This window comes from Plecotus auritus (assembly GCF_963455305.1).
Source record: "Plecotus auritus genome assembly, chromosome: 7".
NCBI lineage: Eukaryota > Metazoa > Chordata > Mammalia > Chiroptera > Vespertilionidae > Plecotus > Plecotus auritus.
In genome coordinates, this window is record NC_137774.1 from 125,530,419 (window position 1) to 125,555,676 (window position 25,258).

General features: G+C 36.1%; 1 protein-coding gene across 8 annotated transcripts in view; it reads left to right on the top strand.

Moving 5' to 3' along the window:
- Positions 1 to 25,258, top strand: part of CETN3 (centrin 3) — a gene marked incomplete at its 5' end in the record, with an annotated part of 246,600 nt that overhangs the window by 17,070 nt on the left and 204,272 nt on the right. Inside the window, one exon of one of the 8 annotated variants that reach the window (XM_080681936.1) lies at positions 8,542 to 11,066. The exons of 6 other annotated variants lie outside the window; for them this stretch is intronic. In XM_080681936.1, the coding sequence (XP_080538062.1) occupies positions 8,542 to 8,585 (44 nt within the window). In that variant the 3' untranslated portion in view covers positions 8,586 to 11,066. Of the gene's footprint in view, positions 1 to 8,541; positions 11,067 to 25,258 lie in introns of those variants that run through there. One more of the 8 variants, XM_080681938.1, reaches the window with a different exon arrangement.

The following is a 25,258-nucleotide window of genomic DNA, read 5'->3' on the forward strand; positions in this document are numbered from 1 at the left end:
CTGTTCATCAGATTTTTTATTCACTTGATTTTTAGATTCACTTGTTGGTGGGTATGTATTTGATGTCATTTTGTTGTTCATAATTTTTATCTTTACCTTTTTCTTCTTCTTCCTCTTCTTAAAGAATACCCTTCAGCATTTCATATAATCCTGGTTTGGTGGTGATGAACTCCTTTAGCTTTTTCTTGTCTGTGAAGCTCTTTATCTGACCTTCAATTCTGAATGATAGCTTTGCTGGGTAGAGTAATCTTGGTTGTAGATTCTTGCTGTTCATCACTTTGAATATTTCTTGCCACTCCCTTCTGGCCTGCATAGTTTCTATTGAGAAATCAGCTGACAGTCGTATGGGTACTCCCTTGTAGGTAACTAACCGTTTTTCTCTTGCTGCTTTTAATATTCTTTCTTTGATTTTTGGTCTTGGCATTTTAATTATGATGTGTCTTGGTGTGGTCCTCTTTGGATTCCTCTTATTTGGGGTTCTCTGCGCTTCCTGGACTTGTAAGTTTGTTTCTTTCACCAGGTAAGCGAAGTTTTCTGTCATCATTTCTTCAAATAGGTTTTCAATATTTTGCTCGCTCTCTTCTTCTAGCACCCCAATAATTTGGATGTTGGTACGCTTAAAGTTGTCCCAGAGGCTCCTTACACTATCTTCATATTTTTGGATTCTTCTTTCTTTTTGTTTTTCTGGTTGGGTGTTTTTTGTTTCCTCATATTTCAGATCTTTGGTTTGATTCTTGGGGTCCTTTGATCTACAGTTGAATTTCGGTATATTCTTTATTTCAGACAGTGTATGCTTAATTTCTTACTGGTCCTTTTCCATTTTTTTGGCATTCTCATTAAGGTCCTTGAAGGTCTCACTAAGCTCCTCGGAGGTCTCATCAAGTTTCTCGGCGGTTTTTAGAAGATTCTTGAGTAACCTTATAAATGTGGTTTTGAACTCTATGTCCAGTAGTTTGCTTTCCTCCATTTCTTTCATTCTGTGACATGTTTCTTTGTCTCCGCATTTTGTTGCTTCCCTGTGTTGATGGAGTGGTTTTCTGTGGTAGGTGACCAGTGGTTCAGCCTATCACCTGAGGTGGACACTCTTGGTGCACCCCTTTGTGGGCTGAGTGCAAAGTCTTGGTGTAGTTAAGCCTTGATTGCTGTTGGTACACTGGGAGGAATTGACCTTCAGGCCAGCTGGCTGTGAGGACCCGCTGTGTCTATAATGGAAGAACTGCTGTGCTGGAGACACGCTTATGGGGCAGGACTTGCTTCAGTGGGACTTTGGTGCTCACTGAGTCTGCCTCTTGAATGTGTCACTTATGGATGTGAGTAGTTGAAATCTGGTGTCATCTCACACTGACCACTAGATACACTGGCTTCTGGATCTCCAATGGGGTGCAGGTCAGCTACTGTCTGAGGCCACCCAGCAGGAGCTACAGCGAGAACTGCAGTTTTTTCCTCTTTGCTTGGGGTTTGGAGGTTTTGGAGCTGTCTGACCCGGGCTGCAAGTTTGCTATGTTAAGCTGCGATAGGGCAGACCATTTATATGCAAAAGTCGCTGCGTGGAGCTTGGGTGGGTTTGTAGATTGTGCGGGGCGGGGTCTCAGGGAGTCACTAAGCTAGGGTGTGGCAAACAGCGATGGCTGCCAGTCAGCCATCTCTGTGTCTCCGTGTTTCCAAGTCCCCGCATCCCATGCCCCAGCGCAGTAAACAATGATTGCTGTGTGCACCTCTGCAAGCAAGCCACCCTCACTTTCCGACCCGATGGCAGACAGTCCAGCTTCTCCCCGTAGGAGTTTGGGTCCCCAGCGTCTCCCCAGAGACTGGAGTTCAGAGTAATCGGGTGCTTGTCTCCCTTCGGGTTGAAAAAAGCAGCGCACCCAGTCGCCCTTCGCCAGCCCGATTTGCGCGCCTCCATACCTCAGCTTTTCCGCGCTTGTGCACGTCTCAATGCTCTTTTCTCTTTCCTTCTAGTTGTAGAACTTCCACTCAGCCAACTTTCCGTGGTTCTGGGTGATAGACGTTTTGTCTTTTAGTTGTAGTTTTGAAATGGTTGTGCGAGGCAGCAGTTTAGGTGCCGCCATCTTGTTCCTCTGTCTGATGCATAGTCTTTTATTAAGATTTGTTTTATTTCTGGGGGAGAAGCGTGATCTTATCACATTAAAATACTCTAATTCAGTAGTTTCCAATCTGGGATGTGGGTGGTTCTCAATTGGGGGGAGTGTATTCCTAGGTATTGTATGGGGTCTGGGAATTCATATATACGTCATTGTCTGTGGATCATACGAATAATTGTATTGCATGTGCATGCATATACTGCTATTTTTCATATTTACAAATACTATTGTGAATGATAAATATACTTTGCAGAATTCATAGTAACTATTTGACATTACTTTTCAAACAACACGTACTAAGTATACAGGTTGAAAAAGTTGGTTTCCAGTTGTTTGTAAGAAAAATAATACAACAATTAATAAATAATAATACAAGAATAAACTCTGGCCCTAGCTGGTTTGGCTCAGTGGATAGAGCGTCAGCCTGCAGACTGAAGGGTCTCAGGTTTGATTCTGGTCAAGGGCACATGCCCAGGTTGCAGGCTCGATCCCTAGTTGGGGCATTCAGGAGGCAGCTGATCAATGATTCTCTTTCATCATTGACTAGAGTCCCGGTGCATGAAATTTGTGCACTGGGGTCGGGAGGGGGGGTCATCAGCCCAGCCTGTGCCCTCTTGCAGTCAGGGACCCCTCGCTCCTTACCGCCTACCTGCTCACTGCTCCTTACCACTCAGCTCACTGCTCCTTAGCACTGCTGCAGAGGTGGGAGAAGCTCCTGCCACCGCTGCTATACTCATCAGCCATGAGCCCGGCTTCTGGCTTAGCGGCGCTCTCTCTGTGGGAGCAAACTGACCACCAGGGGGCAGCTTCTGTATTGAACGTCTGCTCCCTGATGGTCAGTGCGTGTCATAGCGACCGGTTGTTCTGCGATCAGTCTGTTTGCATATTAAACTTTTATTATATAGGATGTTTCTGTCTCTCCCTCCCTCTCTGAAATAAAATAATAATAAAAAAGAATAAACTCTGTTTTGTATAAATACAACTGTAAACCTACTTTTGCCCCACACTGTAGTTATTGTGGCAAGTTCAGAAAATTATTATTGAAAGGCATGTTCATATGCAGAAACCATGAGAGCTACAACTCTAAGCTGTTTAGTCTGGCTTTGGGACACTGCCTTAAAATATATGGGTCTTTGCAGCCATATGAAAATCTGCCCATTTTTGAATAAATAGGAAGTTATATTTTTATAATAACTTGTTAATCTGATCACTTAATTTGGATTCTTTATCTATAAACAATTTTGTTTAGATAGAATCTTTTCTTTGCATGATAAAAATTTATTTTTTAATTTCAATATATTTTATTGATTTTTAGAGAGGAAGGAAGAGGGAGAGAAAGATAGAAACATTAATGATAAGAAAGAATCATTGATTGGCTGCCTCCTGCATGCGCCCTGCTGGGGATCGAGCCTGCAACCTGGCCATGTGCCCTGACTGGGAATCGAACTGTGACCTCCTGATTCATAGGTCGACATTCAACCATGAGCCACACCTGCCAGGCAGATATAACCTACTGTCTATGTATGTGTTAAACTGGTAAAGTTCATAATACATTGCTGCTTCTTTTTGTGGACTTTAGTAATTATTTTGTCTTTATGAATTTTTCACACTTCAGTACTTAAGAGCAATGAAAATGTTTTATAAAAATGAAATATTTTATTGTGTCTATCAGAATCATAAACATGGGGAATGAGGAGTTAAAGGAATAGAAGCTATAATATGAAATATAAATAAAGCTGTGGTAATGATATAGAAAGAACCCCTTCTCTACCATCTCTCCCAACATATATAAAGTAAAACACAGTAAATTTTTTTTGGAAAATGGAAGCAACATTTAAAAACCTGAAGTGGACCATCCTATATAATAAAAGTCCAGTGACTGAACGGCAGAATGACCAGAATGACTGGTCAACCAGTTGCTATGATGTGCACTGACCACCAGGGTGCAGACGCTCAATGCAGGAGCTTCCCCCTGGTGGCCATTGGGCTCCCACAGTGGGAGTGCCCCTTGGCTGACCCGGATGAGCGCCTGCTCCCACAGCAAGCTGATCCCTGCAGGCCATGCCCCCCCACCAGTGCACGAATCCCATGCACCGGGCCTCTAGTCTTGTAAATAATTCTGATGAGTGTTAACATATATTAAACAGTTAATATATGTTAGATTCTGTGGTTAGTATGTTACATGGTAGTTTATGTCACTTAATTTTCATAATAGCTTTTGTGAAGTAAATGCAATGTTAAACCTATTTATGCTTAGGATAGATGCAGGTATAGATAAGGAAACTAAAGCTCTGAGAGATTAATAATAACCTTTTCAACATTATCATAAAGCTAATACATGGCAGAGCTAGAACTCATACTCAGATTGCCATAATGACAAAGAACACACTTTTTTTTTTTTTCCTCTTCTAGGCTTTATTAAAAGTGAAACAAACAGCAATAACAAAAAACTCCCACAGTGATTCTAGAATCGGTTGAAGCAACAATGCATGTATATAAGAACATACTTTTTACTATAACACTGTATTGCCTCTTGTGCTATAAAGTTAAATATTAATTAGGTATCTGTGTTTATAGGGTTTTACAAAATGCATACTATTATAGGAAGAAATTGATTAGTGAAAATATTTAATTGGCACTTCAGATGCTAAAATGTTTTTTTTCCCTCCAAAGACAGATGGTCTTAAGGTACTTAATCTACTAATTTATCAAATTTCTTTATTTTAATAACATGTAATGTGATTTACCCTATGAAATGATTGATTTATGAACATTTTCTTTAAAAGGCAGAGTAGAAGAAAATAAAGTATCATATCGTTTGATTCAGTAAATGTTTTATAAAATGCCTATTTTAAGGTGGGTATTATGCTAGATTTATTAGATATAGTAACCTGATATAAGATATTGTTGATAGAGTAGATCATAAAACCAAATGTACAAAGGCATCACAGATTCTCTTAATTGTCTGAATGGTTTACTGGTAATAAAGGAGGTAGTTTAATTTCCTTACCTACTTCCCTTCAGTTTTCCACTTTTAAGTATTCTGTTTTGAGGTATGAAATTATGGAATAGTTTAAAATACTTTTGAAATGCTCTAATACTTTAAGGTGTTTATATTTAAACTAGAGGCCCGGTGCATGAAAATTCATGCACTGGATGGGGGTCCCTCAGCCCAGCCTGCCCCCTCTCACAGTCCGGGAGCCCTCAGGGGCGGGAGGTGACCCGGCGATCAGGGGAAGGCGATGCCCCATCACACCTCTGCTGCTGCCACTGCCAGCAGCACAAGCCTCAGCCAGCCCTGGTTTCCTGAGCCTCGGGCGGCCCTGGGTGGCTGGGCAGCTGCTATCTGAGGTTTGCCTGTGCCTCAGGCCGGCCCTGGGCAGCTGGGCAGCCACCATCCGAGGCTTGCCTGCACCTCAGGCCGGCCCTGGGTGGCTGGGGGGCTGAGGCGACTGGGGGACTCTGGAGGCAGGCGCCCCAGTGGGGTTGAGGGGACTGGGCACCGCCATCTTTGAGGGTGTGGCAGTCAATTAGCACATCCCCTCCTTATTGGCTGTGGGCGCTGCCATCTTTGAGGGTGGGGCAGTTAGCATATTCCCTCCTTATTGGCTGTGGACGCCACCATCTTTGAGGGCATGGCAGTCAATTAGCATATTCCCTCTTTATTAGATGGGATAATATAAAAATTAAGTGTTTGTGGTTTTAGAATAATATGAAGTTTAATTTGAAATTTGAGTGTTAAAATTTTACATTTTAGAGAAAATGTCTAGACCTTTAACAAAACATAAGTACTCTTTGAATATTTTAATCATGGTTCTGTTATGCAGTTAAAATGATTTGTGATCAAATCATTCTAAGACTGCTTTCATTTTGTTGTTTTTCCTTAAGTTACATCCTTTTATTTCCTGTTTTAGTTTACATGCTTCAGTCTAGATTGACTAAATCAGGATTCTTAAATGAAGGTGTATAACAGTGAAATAGTTTAAAATTTCATACACACACATACTAGAGGCCTGGTGCATGAAATTCGTGCACTTGGGGCAGGGTGTCTCTCAGCCCGGCCTGCGCCTTTTTGCAGTCTGGGAGCCTTCAGGGGATGTCCAACTGACAGCTTAGGCCCGTGGGGAGCAGGCCTAAGCCATCAGTCAGATATCCTTAGCACTGCCAAGGAGGCGGGAGAGGCTCCCATCACTGCCGCTGCACTCGCCAGTCATGAGCCTAGCTCAGGGCTTCTGGCTGATCGGTGCTTCTCCAGTGGGAGTGCATTGATCACCAGAGGGCAGCTCCTGCGTTGAGCATCTGCCCCCCTGGTGGTCAGTCTGTGTCATAGCGACCAGTCGTTCTACCGTTTGGTCGATTTGCATATTAGCCTTTTATTATATAGGCTAAGATAGATATCAACTGGGGAAAAAGGGATCACAGCTTTCATCAAATATTGAAATGTGTTCATTTAGCTGCAAAGGTTAGTGAACTATAATTTGTAAGGTAGTGAAAGTATTTTGAGTAATAGAGGGTTTTTTATTCTGTTCCATACCTGTCACAGTGTCTTGTAAATGTGTAATACTGAATGCATGGATTCATGGTTCTTATTCACCTTTTGGAGAGCTCATTCTTCTTCACTCCTTATAGCTTATTTTTGCACTACTTTCTATCTTCAACTATGTTTCTGATGGTGTACTACTACCTTAGCTTTTTTCCCACCTGTCAAACCAAATCCTATATATTTATTTTGGAGCCCAAGACAAGATTTATTTTTGCCCACATTTTTCTCATCAGTAATGATTTTTCCCATTATAATGAATTTTTTCAACACTGATAATGTAGTTTTATTTTAATAATCATGCTTTGTATTATACAGCATTTATTCTCTGTTTTAGGTATAAAATATGACTAACTTGATTATTGAAATTGGTTTTACTAGTATATGTGGCTTCTGATACCAGTATGCATTTCTATTCCTGATGTACATATTTTATCTGCTCAACTTTTTTAATTGGTTAATTTTCCAATTCTTCTTACACAGAGGAAAAAATATTAGACTAGTACAGCGAACACCTTTATGCCTTCTACCTAGATTCAGTAATTAACAATATACTGTATTGCTTTAAATACATAGTGTATACATATATATTTTTCTGAATCATTTGAAAATATATCATAAACTTGACCCCCTATAATATTTTAGCATGCCTCTACTACTAATGATATTATCTTTCCTAAATATGATATCATTGTTACTTCTATGAAAATTAACAATTTTATATCACTTAATATCTTTCTTAATTAAATTTTAAGATATTCAATAATAGGAACCATAGTGTTTATTTTGATATAGTATATAACTCCTAGTATGGTGTTAGCATTCACTAGGCACTTTAAAATGTTTAATTATATGGTGTATTTTCATATATTACCATCTATGGTATTTAAGATTTAGAAACAGCCTAAAGGATTATGTATATAGAACAGTATTTTCAGATGCAGAAGAGTTCTGTGTCAGAGCTATGTTCTTGTTATCATTATCAAAATTATCATTCCTAACTTATGCCTTGTTAAGGTATATGTTAAGTCTTGAGACCTGTAAACTTAACCTATTTTACAAAGTGAAAGCAATCTTTTCTGAAGATTTCTATTAATATTTATGTGTATGTATGTATATATATTTGTTTTTTAAAATTTATATTTAATAAGATCACATTAATATTACCTATTATTTCTAGGTTGTTTCTTATGCATTATGCTTTATAAACTGGAGGTTTTTACTGGATTTTATTTATAATTTTGATAAGCTAACAATCTTTATCAGTGATCATTTCCTGCATTTACATCTATATTTTATAGTATTACCTTTGTAGTTAAGATTAAATCTGTATATTTTAAAATTACAATTTTCTCTGGATATTTTTGATATATGAAGACCTGGTTTCAATTAGTTTTTCTTTAAAATAGGCTTTCAAACATATCAAAATTCAAAAAAACAACAACAAACACAATACCAAATAAATCAATTTGACTGTTTTTCTAATGCTTATATATTATCATCTTTTAGAATTCTAATTTATGTTTGATATATTTAACTTATTTATGAAGGAAGGGTTTGCTAAGTGAACTAGTAAAATAAAGATTATAGGTTTTAACCATCTAAAAATTAAAAATTTCAAGCTTTAAAAACTCTTTGCACGTGTATACAGGTATTATGATGATGGACTTTTTTGTAACATATAATATTAACTTTTCTATTACATTTTATATGTTGTACATTCATGAAATTCTGTTTAATAAACATGTTCAACTTCTTAGCAAAGAATTAAAAGCATATACTGTCTTGGTTTATTAATAATTTGTATAATATAAAATTTAAAGATATTTAGTACAAAATAGTAGTATTGTTCTCTGAAAAAAATTGTATTTCTGACTTACATTTTCTTTTTTATCACAGTAAATCAAGAGGAGTTCATTGCTATTATGACTGGTGACATTTAAAGAATTACAAGGAAAAACACTAAGAATGTTGCAGTAATCATCTTATATTCTATTTTTGTGCTTGGAGGCATGTAAAAACACACACCCCAACTTAGTTTTTGTTTTTTCCAAAAGGGACCAAAAATAAGCATCTTATGTATTCATATTTTACTACTGTTAAGTTTCTTGTACGAAAAAATATTGTTAGCACTCTAATAGTTCATAGCTTTGTAATTATAATACAGCTTTTTATATATATAAAGTTTAAAAAATTGAATCGTGGTACAAATTATTTGAAGGTTTTTTATTCGGCATTAGTCCCTTTTGTTTTGGTGTACATGTTTTTCAGACTTTCATTAATAAAATGTTTATTTTATTAGTATTTTAAACTTTTGTAAATTTTCTGTTTCATTTTGATTCCAAATATTTATTAGCCCCCAATAGTATCTTTCTTAAATCTTTTCTCTTTATGCTACTGGTTTCAGAAACAAAATTGAAATACAAATAGCAATAGAATAGCACTTTTTTTCCACTACACGTTTAGCATTTCATGTTTCCATACAAGATGATGACTCAGTACAGGTGTCCCCCAAAAATGTATATACGATTTGAATAATTATTAATTATAATGGGTTAAATCTGAAAAGAAACATCAATTGAGCTATCAGCTGTTAATGTGTTTGTACATTTTGGGAGACATTCTGTGTAAGCATAATTCCTTTTTTAAGAATCATGTCTGTCTGTTTGGAGAAAGAAAGTTTTGTGCATATAGATCAATTTATTCTAGGGTATTATGTTCTATAACATTTTTGGTGTCTTAATGTAAGTTATGTCAAATACGGATATTTCCTTCTTAAACTAACTGAATATAGTTTGAATCATTTAACTTCTTGACAAAGTGAAAGATTTAAATTTTGGAATTTTGATCTGTTAAGATAATTATCATTCAATTAAATGTAACCATGCAAATAGAAAATTATAAGCCACAGAAATCATCTAAGACTGTTTTACCTGTATAAAGGATCATTCTGTGATTTACCAGGAAACAGAAGAGACAGACACTACAGGTGTTGGTAGGTTCTTCTGCCTGTAGTAGTTTATGTTAGGGGGATACAAATAGTTATGGGAAATAGGTAATAGAGAAGTTATATCTATACTGGTTTTCACTAATAATCTGGTTCCTGGTGGTATGGGCTCTCCAGGAAGAAAGTTGAGTTGTTTATTCCAGTGATCTTTCCTTAGATTTCTTGTTTTAAATGTGTAAGGTACAATAATAATATGAGGCCCTTTAAATGTTGTGAACCTCCTAGAGTATTACACAAAGAGTTATCAATGAGAAATTTAACAAAAAAAAATTAGTAGGAAGTAATATAACAGTGGTGGAATTTCAGTAGTTATCTAGAAAGCAAGTTAATTGTTCATCATATTAAAATTTAATTTTGAATATGAAATAAATGTTTATAGTAGTACAATATCCAAGGCAACAAATAGACTTAGAAATTAAAATTTTTTTATCAGTCTACTGATGAAATGCCTTCCATATCTTGATCACAAAATGTGTTGTAGGTGTATTTGTCATGCAGTGGCATTTCATGATGTAAGAAAATACCTATTTTTTACTAAACTTGTCTAGTATATTGCTGTTTGATGTCCTGGTAAGCTTTGATAGTTTGGGATTTGTTAGCTAAGATCTTTCTCTTAACCTTTCTTTTAAGCCAACAAAGTCTACTTTCTAAAGAAGCTATGTCCTATTAGCAACCTCTTAGATTAGCCTCTGGAGGTAGGTAGTTTTAATGGAGAGAAAATACAAATACATATTTGTTACATACTTAATATATCATAAATTCTGTTCTAGGCTTATTTAATCCTATATTGCAGGACGTTCATGCAGCACTTCTAATGGGAGACTTCATATTTTGTTGATGTGCTAGTGTTAATGGCCTTCAATTAGCAAACACCATGATGAGTAGACTACAATTGAGTGACTAAAATGGACTCAACTCCATTAGCCATCTATCTGGTGATAGACTCTGAAGGTAAATTCTCCTGGTTTACCAATGATGTGTCTTTTTTTAAAATTATAAATAAATATATTTTTTATTGATTTCAGAGAGGGAGAGATAGAAATATCAAGGATGAGAGAGAATCATTGATTGGCTGTCTCCTACACACCCCCTACTAGGGATCCGGCTGCAACCTAGGCATGTGCCCTGACCAGGACTTATACCTGTGACCTCCTGGTTCATAGGCTGACGCTCGACCACTGAGCTAAGCCAGCTGAACTAGTGATATGTCTTTAAAAAAGATTATTTACAATGTTCTGAATACCAATGTGAAGAAAACACAATAATTTCAAAAATCCTTTAAAATATGTAATTAAATTTAAATTACACAAATAATACATAAAAACATTGTATAAAGTAAAGGCAATTTTTTTAAAGCCCTCAATTCCATTCCCATTCCTTTCTGAATAGTATTAGTGCCAGTTTGGCTTAAGATCAGAAAAAAAGAACAACATAACTATATATTTTAACAGAGTGTAACATAAATAGTTTAAATTGGTACTGGAGAACCAAATAATCAGGAAGGGAATACTGAGATAGTTAACTGCAGGAAATGGCTACCACCCCTAGAGCTGAAGGAAAAGAGAAACTAGAAAATTCTTGTAGAGCAGGCAGTCTGGGACACTGGTAGGTGGTGCTAGTATTGACAGGTAATGGGCTGTTTTGGGAAATGCTGAGAAAAAGCTGGAGACTGGAATCAGGAACAAAAGCAAACAGGAAAACAGCAAGATTCTCTCTGCCTCCTGCCTTTCTGTTTCACTCCTCTAGTACTATTAGTGGAGCCTTACAAAAATGCAGCTGGCAAAGAAGAAATGTAGCTTACACAGTTCCAATTCCAGTATTAAACAGTTGAGTATAAAATAGTGGTTTGGAGCAAGAAAATAGCTTAATAACCAGCACAATTGACCATAAATTTATCATTTGAACTCCAGGTTGAGTGAAGAGGCTTGTGGGAGACTTACTTATTTTGGGACAACAGGTGTAACTCAGAATTATTCTGGGCAAACTAGGAGATATGGTTACCTGATCTCTGGGAATAGTAACCGTTATTTTAGAGATTATTTCAACCTGTTTCCTTTGTGCTTATATGAAAGTATAGAAATAAGATTTTTTTGCATGAATATTGTATGCATTCTGCAGCTAAGTTTTATAAAGGAAATCTCTTTTAAAAAATTTAGTAACATTAAGTGCTACCTTATTCCAAGCACACATAGGTATTTATGTGCATTATATATTTTAATCTTAATAACCTGGTCAGATACTGTTGGATTGTCTTTATTTTACACACAAAGAAAATTAGAGTTTAGCTTAAGTAATTTGTTCAGGGTAACAAGAATTGGAATTTGACCCTAAGTTTTCTGACTCAGAGCCCACTCATAAACACTAGATTTTACCATCTGCTCACAATGGCTTTTGTAGACTAGTTCAAGGTGTAAAGTATCAGACCTTTAAAACTACAAAACAAAAAGGTAAAATTTGGAATTGAGAGCTCAGCAGCATAAGCATTTATTAAAGACTTTTGCTTAATCTAGCATGACATTCATTGTGTTATTTTATGTGAGTTAGTGTTTGGTGCCAGGCCTCTGCAAGCTAATAATCCTAGATAGTCTATATTTTTATAGTCACAAAGGCAACACAATGAAAAATTAGATGTTTGGGAAAGAAATATGTTAATTACAAAGACAACATTAAGCAAATACTCAAATATGTATTGAGTAGTGAAGGTTCATAAAAGGTTTGCATTTGAGTGTAAAGTTTTAAAACATTTTTTTCCCATTTAACCTTTGTAGAGATTTTATTTTAGAGGATTGCTTGAATGAAGAAAGAACTCTTAAATTCTTAGGAGGAAATGGAAGGAACCTTGGGTTTAGGCATATGATTGGTAAAGGGATATGTGAAAGGGTCTTTGAGACATCAAGCCAAAGAGAAAAGGAGGAGGATTTATGGACCTGGATCTAAGTCTAAACAAATCTTTTGGTAGATCTCAGTGGAGGTACATTAGTCAGAGAGGGGATCATTTTAACAATAGAATGCTGAATTAACAAATTGTTCAGGGGTAGCAAGCAGGAATTCTTGGGATGAAATTTGACAGTCGTCTGGATGACAGCTTAGTTGGGTCTTGGAGATCTTGGTTAAACAGCCTAGGCTCATTCATTCAATTGATATAGGTAATTTGTCTACATTTCTTGATTTTTGAACCCAATCATCTGTCATCCTATAGTTAAAGTGTTCATTGGAAACTTCATCCAAAAACCCTATGGAAGATTGCCAAGTTAAATCTAAAAGTGCTGAAACCAAATATCTGGTTTATCTGAGTATATATTTACATTAGAGTTACCTCTGTGTTCTCCAAATATTAAGTGTAATTATCAATACCTGTCTACAAAAATCCAGATTATCCTTTTCTTTAGAACTCTGGAAATCTGTGTGTCTTGTGCTATTCTGAGAATATGTAAAATATTTTTTATTATATAATTTTAGGAAGATTACTGACCTTTTATAGAATCAAATATCAGCAGGTTACTCCCACATTATACTTAATTAAAATATTTTAAAATGGGTTTTTTTATTGCATAGTAAAAAATCAGGGAGGCTTAATAGATGCCCTGGAGTCCAGCATTTCTAATTTTAATATGCTTGTAACATTTGTCCGATACACCACTATGTTTTCTGAAAAAAGTGATCATTTTCACTCTATGGCATTGCCATAGACTGTTTATCCTCAAGGTTTTCCAAAAGGTCTGTGTAAGCCTGACAGCTAGGAAATGTATACTGTTGCTAGAACATACATTCTGGCGACTTACTGATGCAAGTCTATTCTTGATGGATGGCTCTTTAGAATAAAATTCACTCAGCACATACCAGTTAAATGCTAAGTGATAAAAATATTTTCGAAGCATATTTTCTACCATAGAAGACCTTCTTAAATTTAACAGCAGGTTAAAGATTTGGGGTTGGCCTACTAAGGAGCAGTTTCTCATTAGAAAATAGACATTTTGTATTGAAAGTTCATGTATTTAAAAGTCTCTATCAAGCAGGTAGATTTAAGCATACTTTAAGCAAGGTCCACACTTTCCTTGTTCATTTTATATTAAGATAAAAATGTTCAATGAAATCTGAAATAGCTGGCCAAAACTGAATTTCCAGGAGACTTTTTCTATACCTGTGTTGCTGGGAGATAATTGTTATTAATTTCAGTCCTAAGGGTGGGACATTGTTCAATATTGGCAGTAAAAACAAAATAACTCCCCCAAAGGAAAAAAGAAAGCAGCAAGATTTGGATTCTAAGAATTTTCTTTATAAAATACAATTTTGTTCATATCTAGTTGGTTGGTTTCACTGCTGTAGCAAAGATTAAAAGAAAAAAAAAACTGGGAAAACTTTTTAAAAACTAGAAAATTTATGGGGCATGCAGGAGGCAGCCAATCAATGATTCTCTCTCGTCATTGATGTTTCCATCTCTATCCCTCTCCCTTCCTCTCTGAAACAATAAAAATATATTTTAAAAAATAAAAACTAGGAAATTTAAATCTATTCTAAATGAGTTGAAAAAATAATCGGATTGTACTAGTGAAATTGTTTTGTGAATTGCAAAATCATATTAAAATACAAATTGTTATTATTAGGCTTGTCATGTAGTTGGAATTATTGGTCTATGGGCCCAGGTAACCTACAGTTCTACATTTTAATTCTGGAAATGCGATCTTCAAGGCCTCTTGTGAACTCTCAGGTGTACCCAGACCCAGGTAGCTAAGATATTGTTTGGTGGTAAATTCTAAACTCACATTAGTTTTTTTCTTTGTGTGTGTGTGTGTGTGTGTGTGTGTGTGTGTGTGTGTGTGTGTGTGAGTGTGTGTGTGTGTGTGTGTGTTTATATTCTTAAGCAGATGAGCAAGCCAAGTGTTCAGTCCATTTGAAGGAAATATATTCTTAGGGAATTTGAAGTATCTCGAAATAGAGAACTTATGTATCATATACTGTTTTTATTTGGTTGAAATAATAATGCTGTTAATTATTTCCATTTGGTCAAAATAAGCCTAAAGATTATAACATTTTTACATAAGTTTTTATGGTCCAGAGACATTTTTTAAAAAATTGCCTTCAAAAAGCTAATCTTGATTCTTAGTAGCTATTATAGTCTTCATATTGAAAGAGAAAAGGCATATTTTTTCTTAAAGAGTTTTTGTTTCTAATTCATTTATAATTTATATCTTGTCTTTTTCCAAAGAAGAATTTATAGCAAATTTCTCTAGCACAAATACAGTAAGTTTATTAAATTAGAAACAATAGATCCCAAACCAATGAAAGGAAGAAGAGACAAATTAGGCAACTTCAGTTATTAAATAACTGGCTAAGACACACCTGAGACTTGGGACAAATTTCTCTCCTCATCACAAATTGCTGCATTTTTATCACTTTTGCTGTCCTCTTTTTTTCCCCTTATTTCCCTGGGATTAGAAAAGTGCTGAGTTAACTGAGAAGCACCTCTGGTTGAAGTGGGGGTAAGAACCTACAGTAGCCTCTCTTCATTCTCTAGCACATTGGATCTCTCAGAACTATTAAGGGAAACTGCTAGACCCCTGCTATGCCTCTACAGACTAGTTCACCTTTTCCTATATAATCAAGAAACTTGTTCTAGGAATCCAGACTGAGGTAAAAGATGAGTGAGGGATGAGAGGTAAAAGTATTTGACTTAGAATATGACTTACATTATCGATGTAGAAGTTTTTGAAGTGCAAATTCACATCTTATTTGCCGATGATATATCTCATATACAACTTTCTAAAGAAAATCTAGAAACATGAAATTAAAGGAAATTAGGATTGCTATAATATATGACGCAGTATCTTAAAATATGGTTCAGAATTCTGATAACTATTGAAGAATACACTAACCAATAGGTAATCAATACCTACTCAGGGGTTCCTAAACCTCAAGGAGGCCAGAGATTTAGAGGTGGTGTGGGAGAACCTGGCAGGAGTTATAGGGAAATGATGAGTTGCAGGGAGACACCGATGGAAAAACAACTGCTGAGTAGTTATTGCTTGTGTATTCCAGTGATTTATAGATTTACAATATGATCTTGGATGTTCTAGGATCCCCACGATATCTAGGATGTGGGGAACAGTTAAGGAAAGATAATGTCATCTAAATTTCAGTTTTTTCCCCTCTGGAAATGACTGCTTGAGCTCAGTTTTCAAAAGGGCATGAAATGAAATCTAAGTTCCATACTTTTAAGGTAATTGTGGGTAGGCATCCACTGATGGAATTAAATGGGAACACCTGGCTCTTGTTTCACTTTAAGACTTTGTGTTTCATGCATGCATAGAAGTTGGCACACTTCTTCCATTATATATCACTAGAGGCCCGTGCACTCAGTGTGTGTGTGGGGGGGGTCCCTCAGCCCAGCTTGTGTCTGAGCAGCACTACCCCTGTGGGAGTGCACTGACCACCAGGGGGCAGCTCCTATATTGAGCGTCTGCCCCCTGGTGGTCAGTGTACATCATAGTGACCGGTCGTTCCGCCATTCGGTCGATTTGCATATTACCCTTTTATTATATAAGATTATTATATAGGATTTGTTAGGTTATCAGCTCATGTAACCTAACAATGAAAGTATATCTCTTGGTACTTCAATTTGACAATTTTCTGGTGAGTTTTCAATGACTAATAATTATGCTTTCATGTCTAAGGACCCATTTATCTTAGATGCATTAATAGATACTGACCAATGAGAGGAATCATTAGCTAGATTCTTTTAATCTATGAATCTAATTTTTTAAAGCTTCATATGATGCATATTCAGTTTATTAAATCTATTAGCTAAATCTTTATCTTTTGAAGGATTTTTTTTTAGGGGGAGAGATTTTATTCTTGTAATTATGAATGTATTAAGAACAAATTTACATGTAGAGTAGGTGATAGTCAATCCATAGGCCTTCTAACCTCCTTTACTCAGACAATTCTTCTCTTAAACCTTTCTCTATACATTTTTTTTTTCAAGGAAGAATGTACTTGATCTGACTGTTCAAATTACAATAATGCTTTGGGAAGAGAGAAATATAATTTCTCAAACTAGATAGTGAACTCATAATTTGAATTAGATCCCTTCTAACCAGGTATGTTCTTCTATTGTCCCTAGGAAATACCAACCAATGGTATTTTAGATGTAGCTAGAGGTATTTTTTTAGACACCCTAATACAGTGGTCGGCAAACTCAGCAAAGTGGCAAATCGCGGCTCGCGAGCCGCATGTGGCTCGCAAGCCGCAGTTTGCCGACCACTGTCCTAATACATTTGGCTCAACAATGTTGTAATGATGCCTTTGAATTTTTTCCAGGCACATACACACATAATTTTTCTCCCCAAAGAAAAGTTTTAACTTTGCATTAGGAAGAATTTCAAGCAAAATGAAATGAAAATGTGTATTGAACGTATGAAAAGTTTTACTTGTACTAAGAGAAATGCAAAGTTAAAATACACTGAGATACCACTTTCACCTATTTATTATTTTTGTAATACACTCTGTTAAATGCTAGGAGGTGGGGAAAATAAAGCAGATATTCTTCTGTTGGAATTAATAATTGGTACACCCATAATAGGGGGCAATTGATAATCTCTATTAACATGGGTTTATTTTGGCAAAAAATAGCAATGCCCCTTGTTAGGTGGTTGATTAAATGGAATACTATACAGTAGTTAAAAAGAATGACAGTTCTATACAAATATGCAAAGAGCTTTAGCAATATTAAATGAAAACTGTTAAGGCACAGAATATCTGAAGCTATGTTTTATATAAAAAGGGAAGAATAAGGATACATATTCATATTTCCTTTTACATACATAAACTCTTGAAAACTTGAAATATAAATAAAGGTCTAATAAAAGTGACTACCTGCTTGGGATTGTATGTAAAAGAGTCAACTGAGTAACTGAGAAATGGGTAAGAGATAGTTATTTTCTTAGAACCATGAGAATATTCTACCTATTTTCAAAATGTACGTGAGAAAAAGGGAAAGTAAAAGATTAAGTACCTGCATATACTTTGCTTCCTAAAATGACAGTAAAGGGATATTTTTAAAAAAAGTCATACAGTCACAGGACAGAGAATGTGAGAAGAAAGCAAATGTTTTTTGGAAGCTTGAAAGCAGATGAATGAATGGTACTGACTTAGCAGACCTAGAAAAGCTAAATTCTTTGCTGACAGTGGAAAAAGCTGAGAAGCTTTCACATTGTAGACTATCCAAAAGATTCAGGAATTGTTTTTTCCAGGTACCTCTGGAAATGAGATTGAAGGTGGGGCTAAAAATAGGAGGATTGGTTGAAAGCTATATGAAGCAGTTAAATCCCCAATTGTACAGCCAGACAAATTTATTTTCTCATGTTCAGGTTTAATCTCTGGAGTAGTGTAACTATTTCCCGTGTCCAGCGTGGCTAGAGAGTGGGTCCAGTTCCTGAGTAGAGGAGCTGGGGATTGAGAAATAAAAGAAAGAAAGAGACAAGACACAAAATGGAAGGAAAAAGCTGGGACTGGGTGGGACCACCGTCCTCTTCTGATGGAGGGACAGGGACCCAGAGCCAATCCAGCCAGTTTATTTTATACCCCCACATACCAGGAAGTTTCACCAAAAGGTCAAGACAAAAGGAGATTATTTGCATTCTTGAGTAGGCCTGAGCATTCCTGGTGCTTGACTGGATTTGCACATCAAAAACCCACTACCTGACACCTGGGCAAAGGTAAGAGTCAGTGCTGATAACACATCTGCCTTTTTTGGTAAATGTGTATCCAAGACGTGGCTTTGCCTGTCACCTTGGGTTCAGCTGATAATAATTAAAGAAATGCCCATGTGCCTTCCCAGGGGGCCCTCTACAGAGTAGGGACAAACAAGCAACCTCCCTCCCTCTGCCCCCAACCTCTGGATTGAGATGTACCAGGAAGAAGAGGGGAAGGGGCAAGTAATTTGCTGAAAACAGGGTGACTGAGAATTTGCATACTGAATATCAAGACCTCCTTCATCTCTCTTTTCTCATTTGACACCCAGTTGGTTGACAGTCCAGTCTAGGCTGGAGATGCTTCATTATGAAATCTTACCAGTCAAGAGAGAATACATCTGGGGAACCCAATGAAATGACTAGCCAGGACATCCTACAATAAAGCTTACAGTTAACGAGTGCTAGCATAAACTTTCAGCTTTCAAACAACTTTTTAAAGTACCTCACTCTTAAATATGAAAAACCCAAAGATCACTAAGTAACTAAATAAAGCTCTTAACATGAAAGATAAAGACTGTAGTGGATGCTGTGTTGCACTGCTCAGATCTGCCCTTCAAGGACTGAAACATTCTTTCTTCTAGCTGCTGGTAATATTGACTACTGAGAGCTCATAGCAGAGTGACCAAAAGGTGTTATTTTGCCCAGATTACATCCTCTTCCCAGAGGAATCACATCCAGTCTGCTTGAGGGGTAGGGTGTGAGTTGGAGGCCTAAAGACATGGCTTACTTGCCTTAATGGGAACAGAACAATTCTAAAGAGCCATCCCAGCTCTAGAGCTTCCTGTGGGATTGGCTGTTACAACTATATTGTAGTTTAACTTCTCAGTCAGCCAGATTCTGCCTCCCTCACTCCCTTCAAGGTATTGTTAACCACTTGCCCCTAAGTCTTGGTCAGGAAACCCTTCTTACAACAAAATTCAAAACAAAGAGAAAGAAGTGGGAAGAAAAGGATTAATAACCTCAGATAAAAAAAAAATAGAAGATATTACATTCATTATATAAAAGCAAAATATCATAGAAGAAACACTGAAAAAACTCATAAAAGAGCTTCTGGAAACTAAAAATAATGACAAATGAAAAATTCAATAAAGTCGGAAGGTAAAGTTGAGGAAATCTCAGAAAGTAGAGCAAAAAGAGGAAAGAGAAGTTGGTTTTGAAGGTTAGTCTAAATATCTGACATCTGAATAAAAGAAGTTTCAGAAAGAGAACAGAAAATGGGTGTCATGGGAAAGAATAACAGAAAAGCAATCATCAGCAAAATAATTCAATAACATTTCTCAGAACTTAAGGATATGTGCTTCCAGGTTGAGTGTTAGACCCAATTATGAATATAGGGCACCTCATAGCAAAATTTCAGAATAGTAGGGGCTGGAAGAGATGAGGGAAAGAAGATTCTATAAGCTTCCAGAGAGAATAGATAGGTCACATACAAAGAATTAGCATCAGAATGACTTTTATTTTGAACGTATTTTTAAAATTGATTTTAGAGAGGGAGAGAAGGGGGTGAGAGAGACATCTATTGGCTGTCACCCATAGGCGCCCCAACCAGGGATGGAACCCACAACCTAGGTATGTGCCATGACAGGGAATCTAACCTGCGACCTTCCAGTGCATGCACAACGCTCCAACCAACAGCCACAGTGGCTAGGGCTCAGAATGACTTCTTTTTTAAAATTTTTATTATTTTTTAAATATATTTTTATTGATTTCAGAGAGGGAGAGAGAGATAGAAACATCAATGATGAGAGAGAATCATTGATCAGCTGCCTCCTGCATGCCCCCCACTGGGTATCGAGCCCACAACCCAGGCATGTGCCCTTGACTGGAATCGAACCTGGGACCCTTCAGTCTGAAGGCTGACGCTCTATCCACTGAGCCAAACAGGGTAGGGCCAGAATGACTTCTTAACAACACACTGGAATCTTGAAGACTATAAATAGATATATTTGAAATGGTGACTAAAAAGTGACTTCCAAGCTACTACTCTGTACCCAGCTAAACTATTAAGTGTGAGTTAGAATAAAGACATTTATAGACCTATACCATCTCAAAAAATGTGCCTCCTCATTTGTCTTCCCTGAAAGCTCACAGAAGATATACTTCCCTAAAAGGAGGGAGTATAATAAGGAACTTAAAGGTGTGTCCACGAAAGAAGTATCTAACACAAAAACAAAGCAAAATCTCTGTAATGTGGGTTAAGGGCAATACCAAGATGTTGGCTGTGCTCTAGGCTTTGAGTGACCAATCCAGATTGGAGCCAATCCAAAGGCTCCGGCAGAAATTATTCAAGAAGATGACATCACCTAGTGTACCTAATGTAAATAAAAATTGAGTAGAGATTTAACATTTTTTAGAATTTGAGGTTAAATTAGTGATAACTATACAGAAAACTAAGCAAAAGTAAAAAGATTTATTAACTCTAGGGAAATGAAAATTTATTCAAGAAAGAAAATAATAATGTTCTTTATTGCTTGATTGTAAAAACACAGTCATAAAAGGTAAACATAAATATTGATATAACCAGAATTTATGAAGTAATAATACTAGGATGATGAAAAAGTATGTGTGTGTATATTTTCTGGGGTTAGAAAGAGAACTAAATGCTCATCTATACAGAGAAGTGGCAATATAAGAAAGGAGCATACTGTAGTATTATGAACATGAAGTTGGGGTTCAGACTGCCTACCTACATTTGAATCATAGCTTTGTTACTTTCCAGCAGTTTGACCTTGGGCAAGTTACTTGACTTCTTGCGTATCAGTACTCATCTGTAAAATGGTGATAATGATAATACACAACACACAGTTCTAGAGACTGAGGATAGTGTGGGTGTGAGCTTAGAACACCACCATTCTGCTCTATAGTAACTACTGTATACTAGTAAATATTTTCAATTTGTTATCTGTTGACTGAATTGTGTCCCTCCACCAGATTCATATGTTGAAGTCCTAACCCCCAGTATCTAGAATGTGACTGTATTTGCAGATAAGGCCTTTAACGAGGCACTTAAGTTAAAATGAGGACTGTACTATGACTGGTGACCTTATAATAAAAATTTAGAACATCAGAAAGAGACACAAAGGATGCATCAACACAGAAAAGACCATGTCAAGACATAGCATGCCTTTCTCACAGATAGCATACAGAGAAGGCAAACGTTTTTAAGACAAGAGAAGATGCCTCAGGAGAAACCAAACCTGACACTTTGATCTTAGACTTATTGCCTCTAGAAATGTGAGAAAATCTTTTCTGTTATTTAAGCCATCCAGTCTGTGGCAATCCTGTCAAATAGATACATTATTATATTATTGAAAGATTTGAAAATGAATATAAAAAGATTAAATTTAAACAGCTGAAAGTAGTTGCCTTTGGGAAGCAGGATATGATGGTAGGGAAGCGGGATTGCTTTTTTAAAAAATTGAAAACTTTGTAAAACTCATTGACCCATTAAACTATGTATATTTATAACTGATAAAAACACAAACAAAAAAAGGCAGAGTCTGATAAATCAGTTATCTCTTGTCTTTTTTTCATCTGAGTGATTAAGAACTCTCTGGAATTCCATATATTTTCCTTTGTCTGACCTCTGTTTTCTCTCCTTGTGGCCCTTTTGACATTTTTACCCCAAGGAAAGTATAATCAGTTAGTGTGCTTTTGGTTGCAAATAACAGAAAGCCAGCTAGAAGTGTTTTAACTATAAGGAAATATTCGGTCACAAAAAAAAAAAAAAAGAAATCTTGAAATGGTTGATTCTAGGGAGGACATCTAGCTCAATGAATCTATGACATTATTAAGGGTCAAGTTTTTAATCTTTAATCTGGAATGCCATTCTTAACTCTCCTCTTAGGTACAAGATAACTGACTAGAGCAGTTCCAGGCCTCATGTCCTCATAAACAGTGTCCAAAGGCTGCATGGGAGAAGAGGATATCCATATTCATGTTTCTCTTTAAGAAAGGGACTTTTTGTCAGAGGTCCCTTGCATGTTTCTTTTACCATCTCAATAACCATAACTGTATTACATGCCATTCCTAATCTAAGTGGCCGAGTACTGGAAATTCCAGGGCTGGCTTAATCCCAATAATATTAACTCTCTGAAGTTGGGGAGGGGTTCGGGCAACCCTGAAACACACATCTGACCCATACTTGAATAAAGTCAGGATTATGTTAGCAAGAAATAAAGGAGGAAAGGGCAAATGCCATGGAATAGGGAAGAAGAAATATACATTTTAGTGATGGCTCTGTGAGATAGGAAGAGAAAGTAAAAAATTCTTGCACAAAGAGAAGAAAGAAAGGGAGCAAAAGGTCAGAGATGAATGTCCTGATTCACCACCTTCAGGTGTAAACTTAGGGGAGGGCGTTGTAGGCAGAAGTTAAGGTTGCTAGAAACACCTTGATACCTACTGAAGGGACCCATTAGAAGTCCTGGCTTCTCAAGATACTGTCTAGGAAATTGCAAGTCTTTTAGAGACGTCTTGAAATTAGAAGGAAGCCATAGCTAATATGTCCCTGTGTAAGAGATTACGTGGCTGAAGAATGGGTCTAAGTGAAGGGTCTGGTATTGTGTGTGGGTTCCATATACTCTGAAGTTCCTGCATAAGATGGATTTTATACCTGGAGACTGTGGTTGCAGCCAGAGACTTCCTGGGAGGCACCCAAAAGAATCCACAAAAGCTGCTGCAGTACTGGGAGCTCTCCTAAGCTACTGCCCTAGGATATAAAAGCTTCACTTTGCCTCTATTCTCTCCAGAAGGTGCAAGGAGAAGGAAGAGGAAGGAAGGTGAAAACATCCTGGTAGGAACTTTGAGCTTAGCAGGGACTGAATATTTACAGCAAGTAGACGGAATTATATTTAATAGGCAAGTTGCTCTCATCTGTAGGAATAAAAGGAGGAGCTCCAGAATAAAAGGAGATTAGTTATAGAGAAAAATGACCATTTTTACTCCCCTCAAAGTAGGTGAATTTTGGCCTTGCTATATTTTACATATTTCAGGATTTTTTTTTTTTAACCTTTTGGGGCAACATTGTGGGGAAATGGATAGATAACATCAGTTAGAATAATATAAAAATGATGTAAAATTATTTAGCTAACCACTTTACTCTAAAATTTGGCTAATAAAATATTTTTTGTGTAAGTAAACCAAATATGATGGCATTTAAATGGGTTTTTAAAAATTCAGTAATTAAATTTTTTTTATTATAATGTAAAGATAACCACCATTCAATACAGAAACAAGCAACCAGGTTACTTATATTTATTTTGTTTGCATTATGTTGTTTCTTAACTACATATGTTTAACCAGGTGGAAAATTTCCTTTTTTGAAAACAAATATAACCTGGTTAGGAATTGAGTTTACATTCTAATTGCATTATAATAAACCAGGAATGTTACAGTTAAATCTAGCACCCAGTTAAAACTCAACACATGTATAACAATAAGAAAATTTGTTGGCCATAATGTTTTAATAGCTACTAAAAATACATGAATAAATTTTAGTATCCAGACAGGAAATAACAGACATACAGTGAGTATTTGAGCACATGTATCATTTGAACAGGTGCCAGAGTTATGCAGCTAAAGATTAAAGTGTGATTTGGAGATATATTCCACTCTGTATGCATCAGCATTGCCTCCATTAGCATTAATAGTATTTACATGCACACAGAGCGGAGAACTGAATTTTGTTGAAAGGCAAAGGAGGAATGATTTTTTAACTTTGCCTTGTAATTCTAGGCGTGTGGGACTATATTATTAAAAGCTCTCTGAAAGGCTTTAATTTAGGAACTAAGATATAGAAGCTGTATATCAAACTACAGTACTAGATGTATACTTTCTGCTATTAGAAGTGAGTCAGACAAGCTAAAGGACTTATCAAAGGCTGTATGGGATTGTGGTACTGTGTAGAAAGGGGAAATAATATGTGGATTTGGGGTGTGGATTAATTTGAGGGATCTGAACAATTTTTAATCTGGGATAAGATGTAATTGATGCTATTGTAGCCATTAGTGGGTGCACACACACAGACACACACCAGTTACTTATATTACCTGTGTTCACCTATAAGCATCTATTTCAATTCCAGGCTTTAAGAAAATATAAATATTTTCAGACTATTGAATGTATTACCTATTCTTGTTCAAGATTATCAAATAAATTATTGAATCCTAAAGTTCCAGGGAAATTTTGGAGGGAAATAGAGGGAAAAGTAAATTTGTATCCTTCCCTCATCTTCTACTTCCCAGGAAATGGCTCTCATTAAATTTATCTATTCCTTTAGTGAGTATCAGGAAGAAATAAATTAGCTAAATAATGAATTAGACCAAGATGATGACAAGTGATAGATTTAACTTTCTGTGGGAATAATTATATTTGAAAGTATAGTTTATTTTGGAAAGCCCTTGGGCAATACATTCATTCATTTGGCACATTCTTAGTGAATGTCTACTATGTGCCAGTCACTTCTGGCTCTGCTGACCCTGAGGCGAATAAGATAAAGTTTCTGACCTCATAGATTTTATAAGTGAACAATATGCATTAAGAACTTTAAAAATGTCTACACTTTTTGATTTAGTTATTATATTTTAATTAATCTAATTTGATAAACACTTAAGATTGATGTACACAAATTCTGATTGCATCATTATCAAATGCCTAGATACTTTTGCATATGTCTTGAAATTCTCTATAATAACAAATAGTTATCTCTGGCTAGTGAATAGGAATACTTTAATTTTCCTGATGCTTTTCTCCCCCTTCTGAAGTTTCTAAGCATACATTGTTTTTAAAAATAAAAATGTTTTTAAGGTCTTTTTATTTTATTTTTATTGTATTTATTGAGATGACATTGGTTAACAAAATT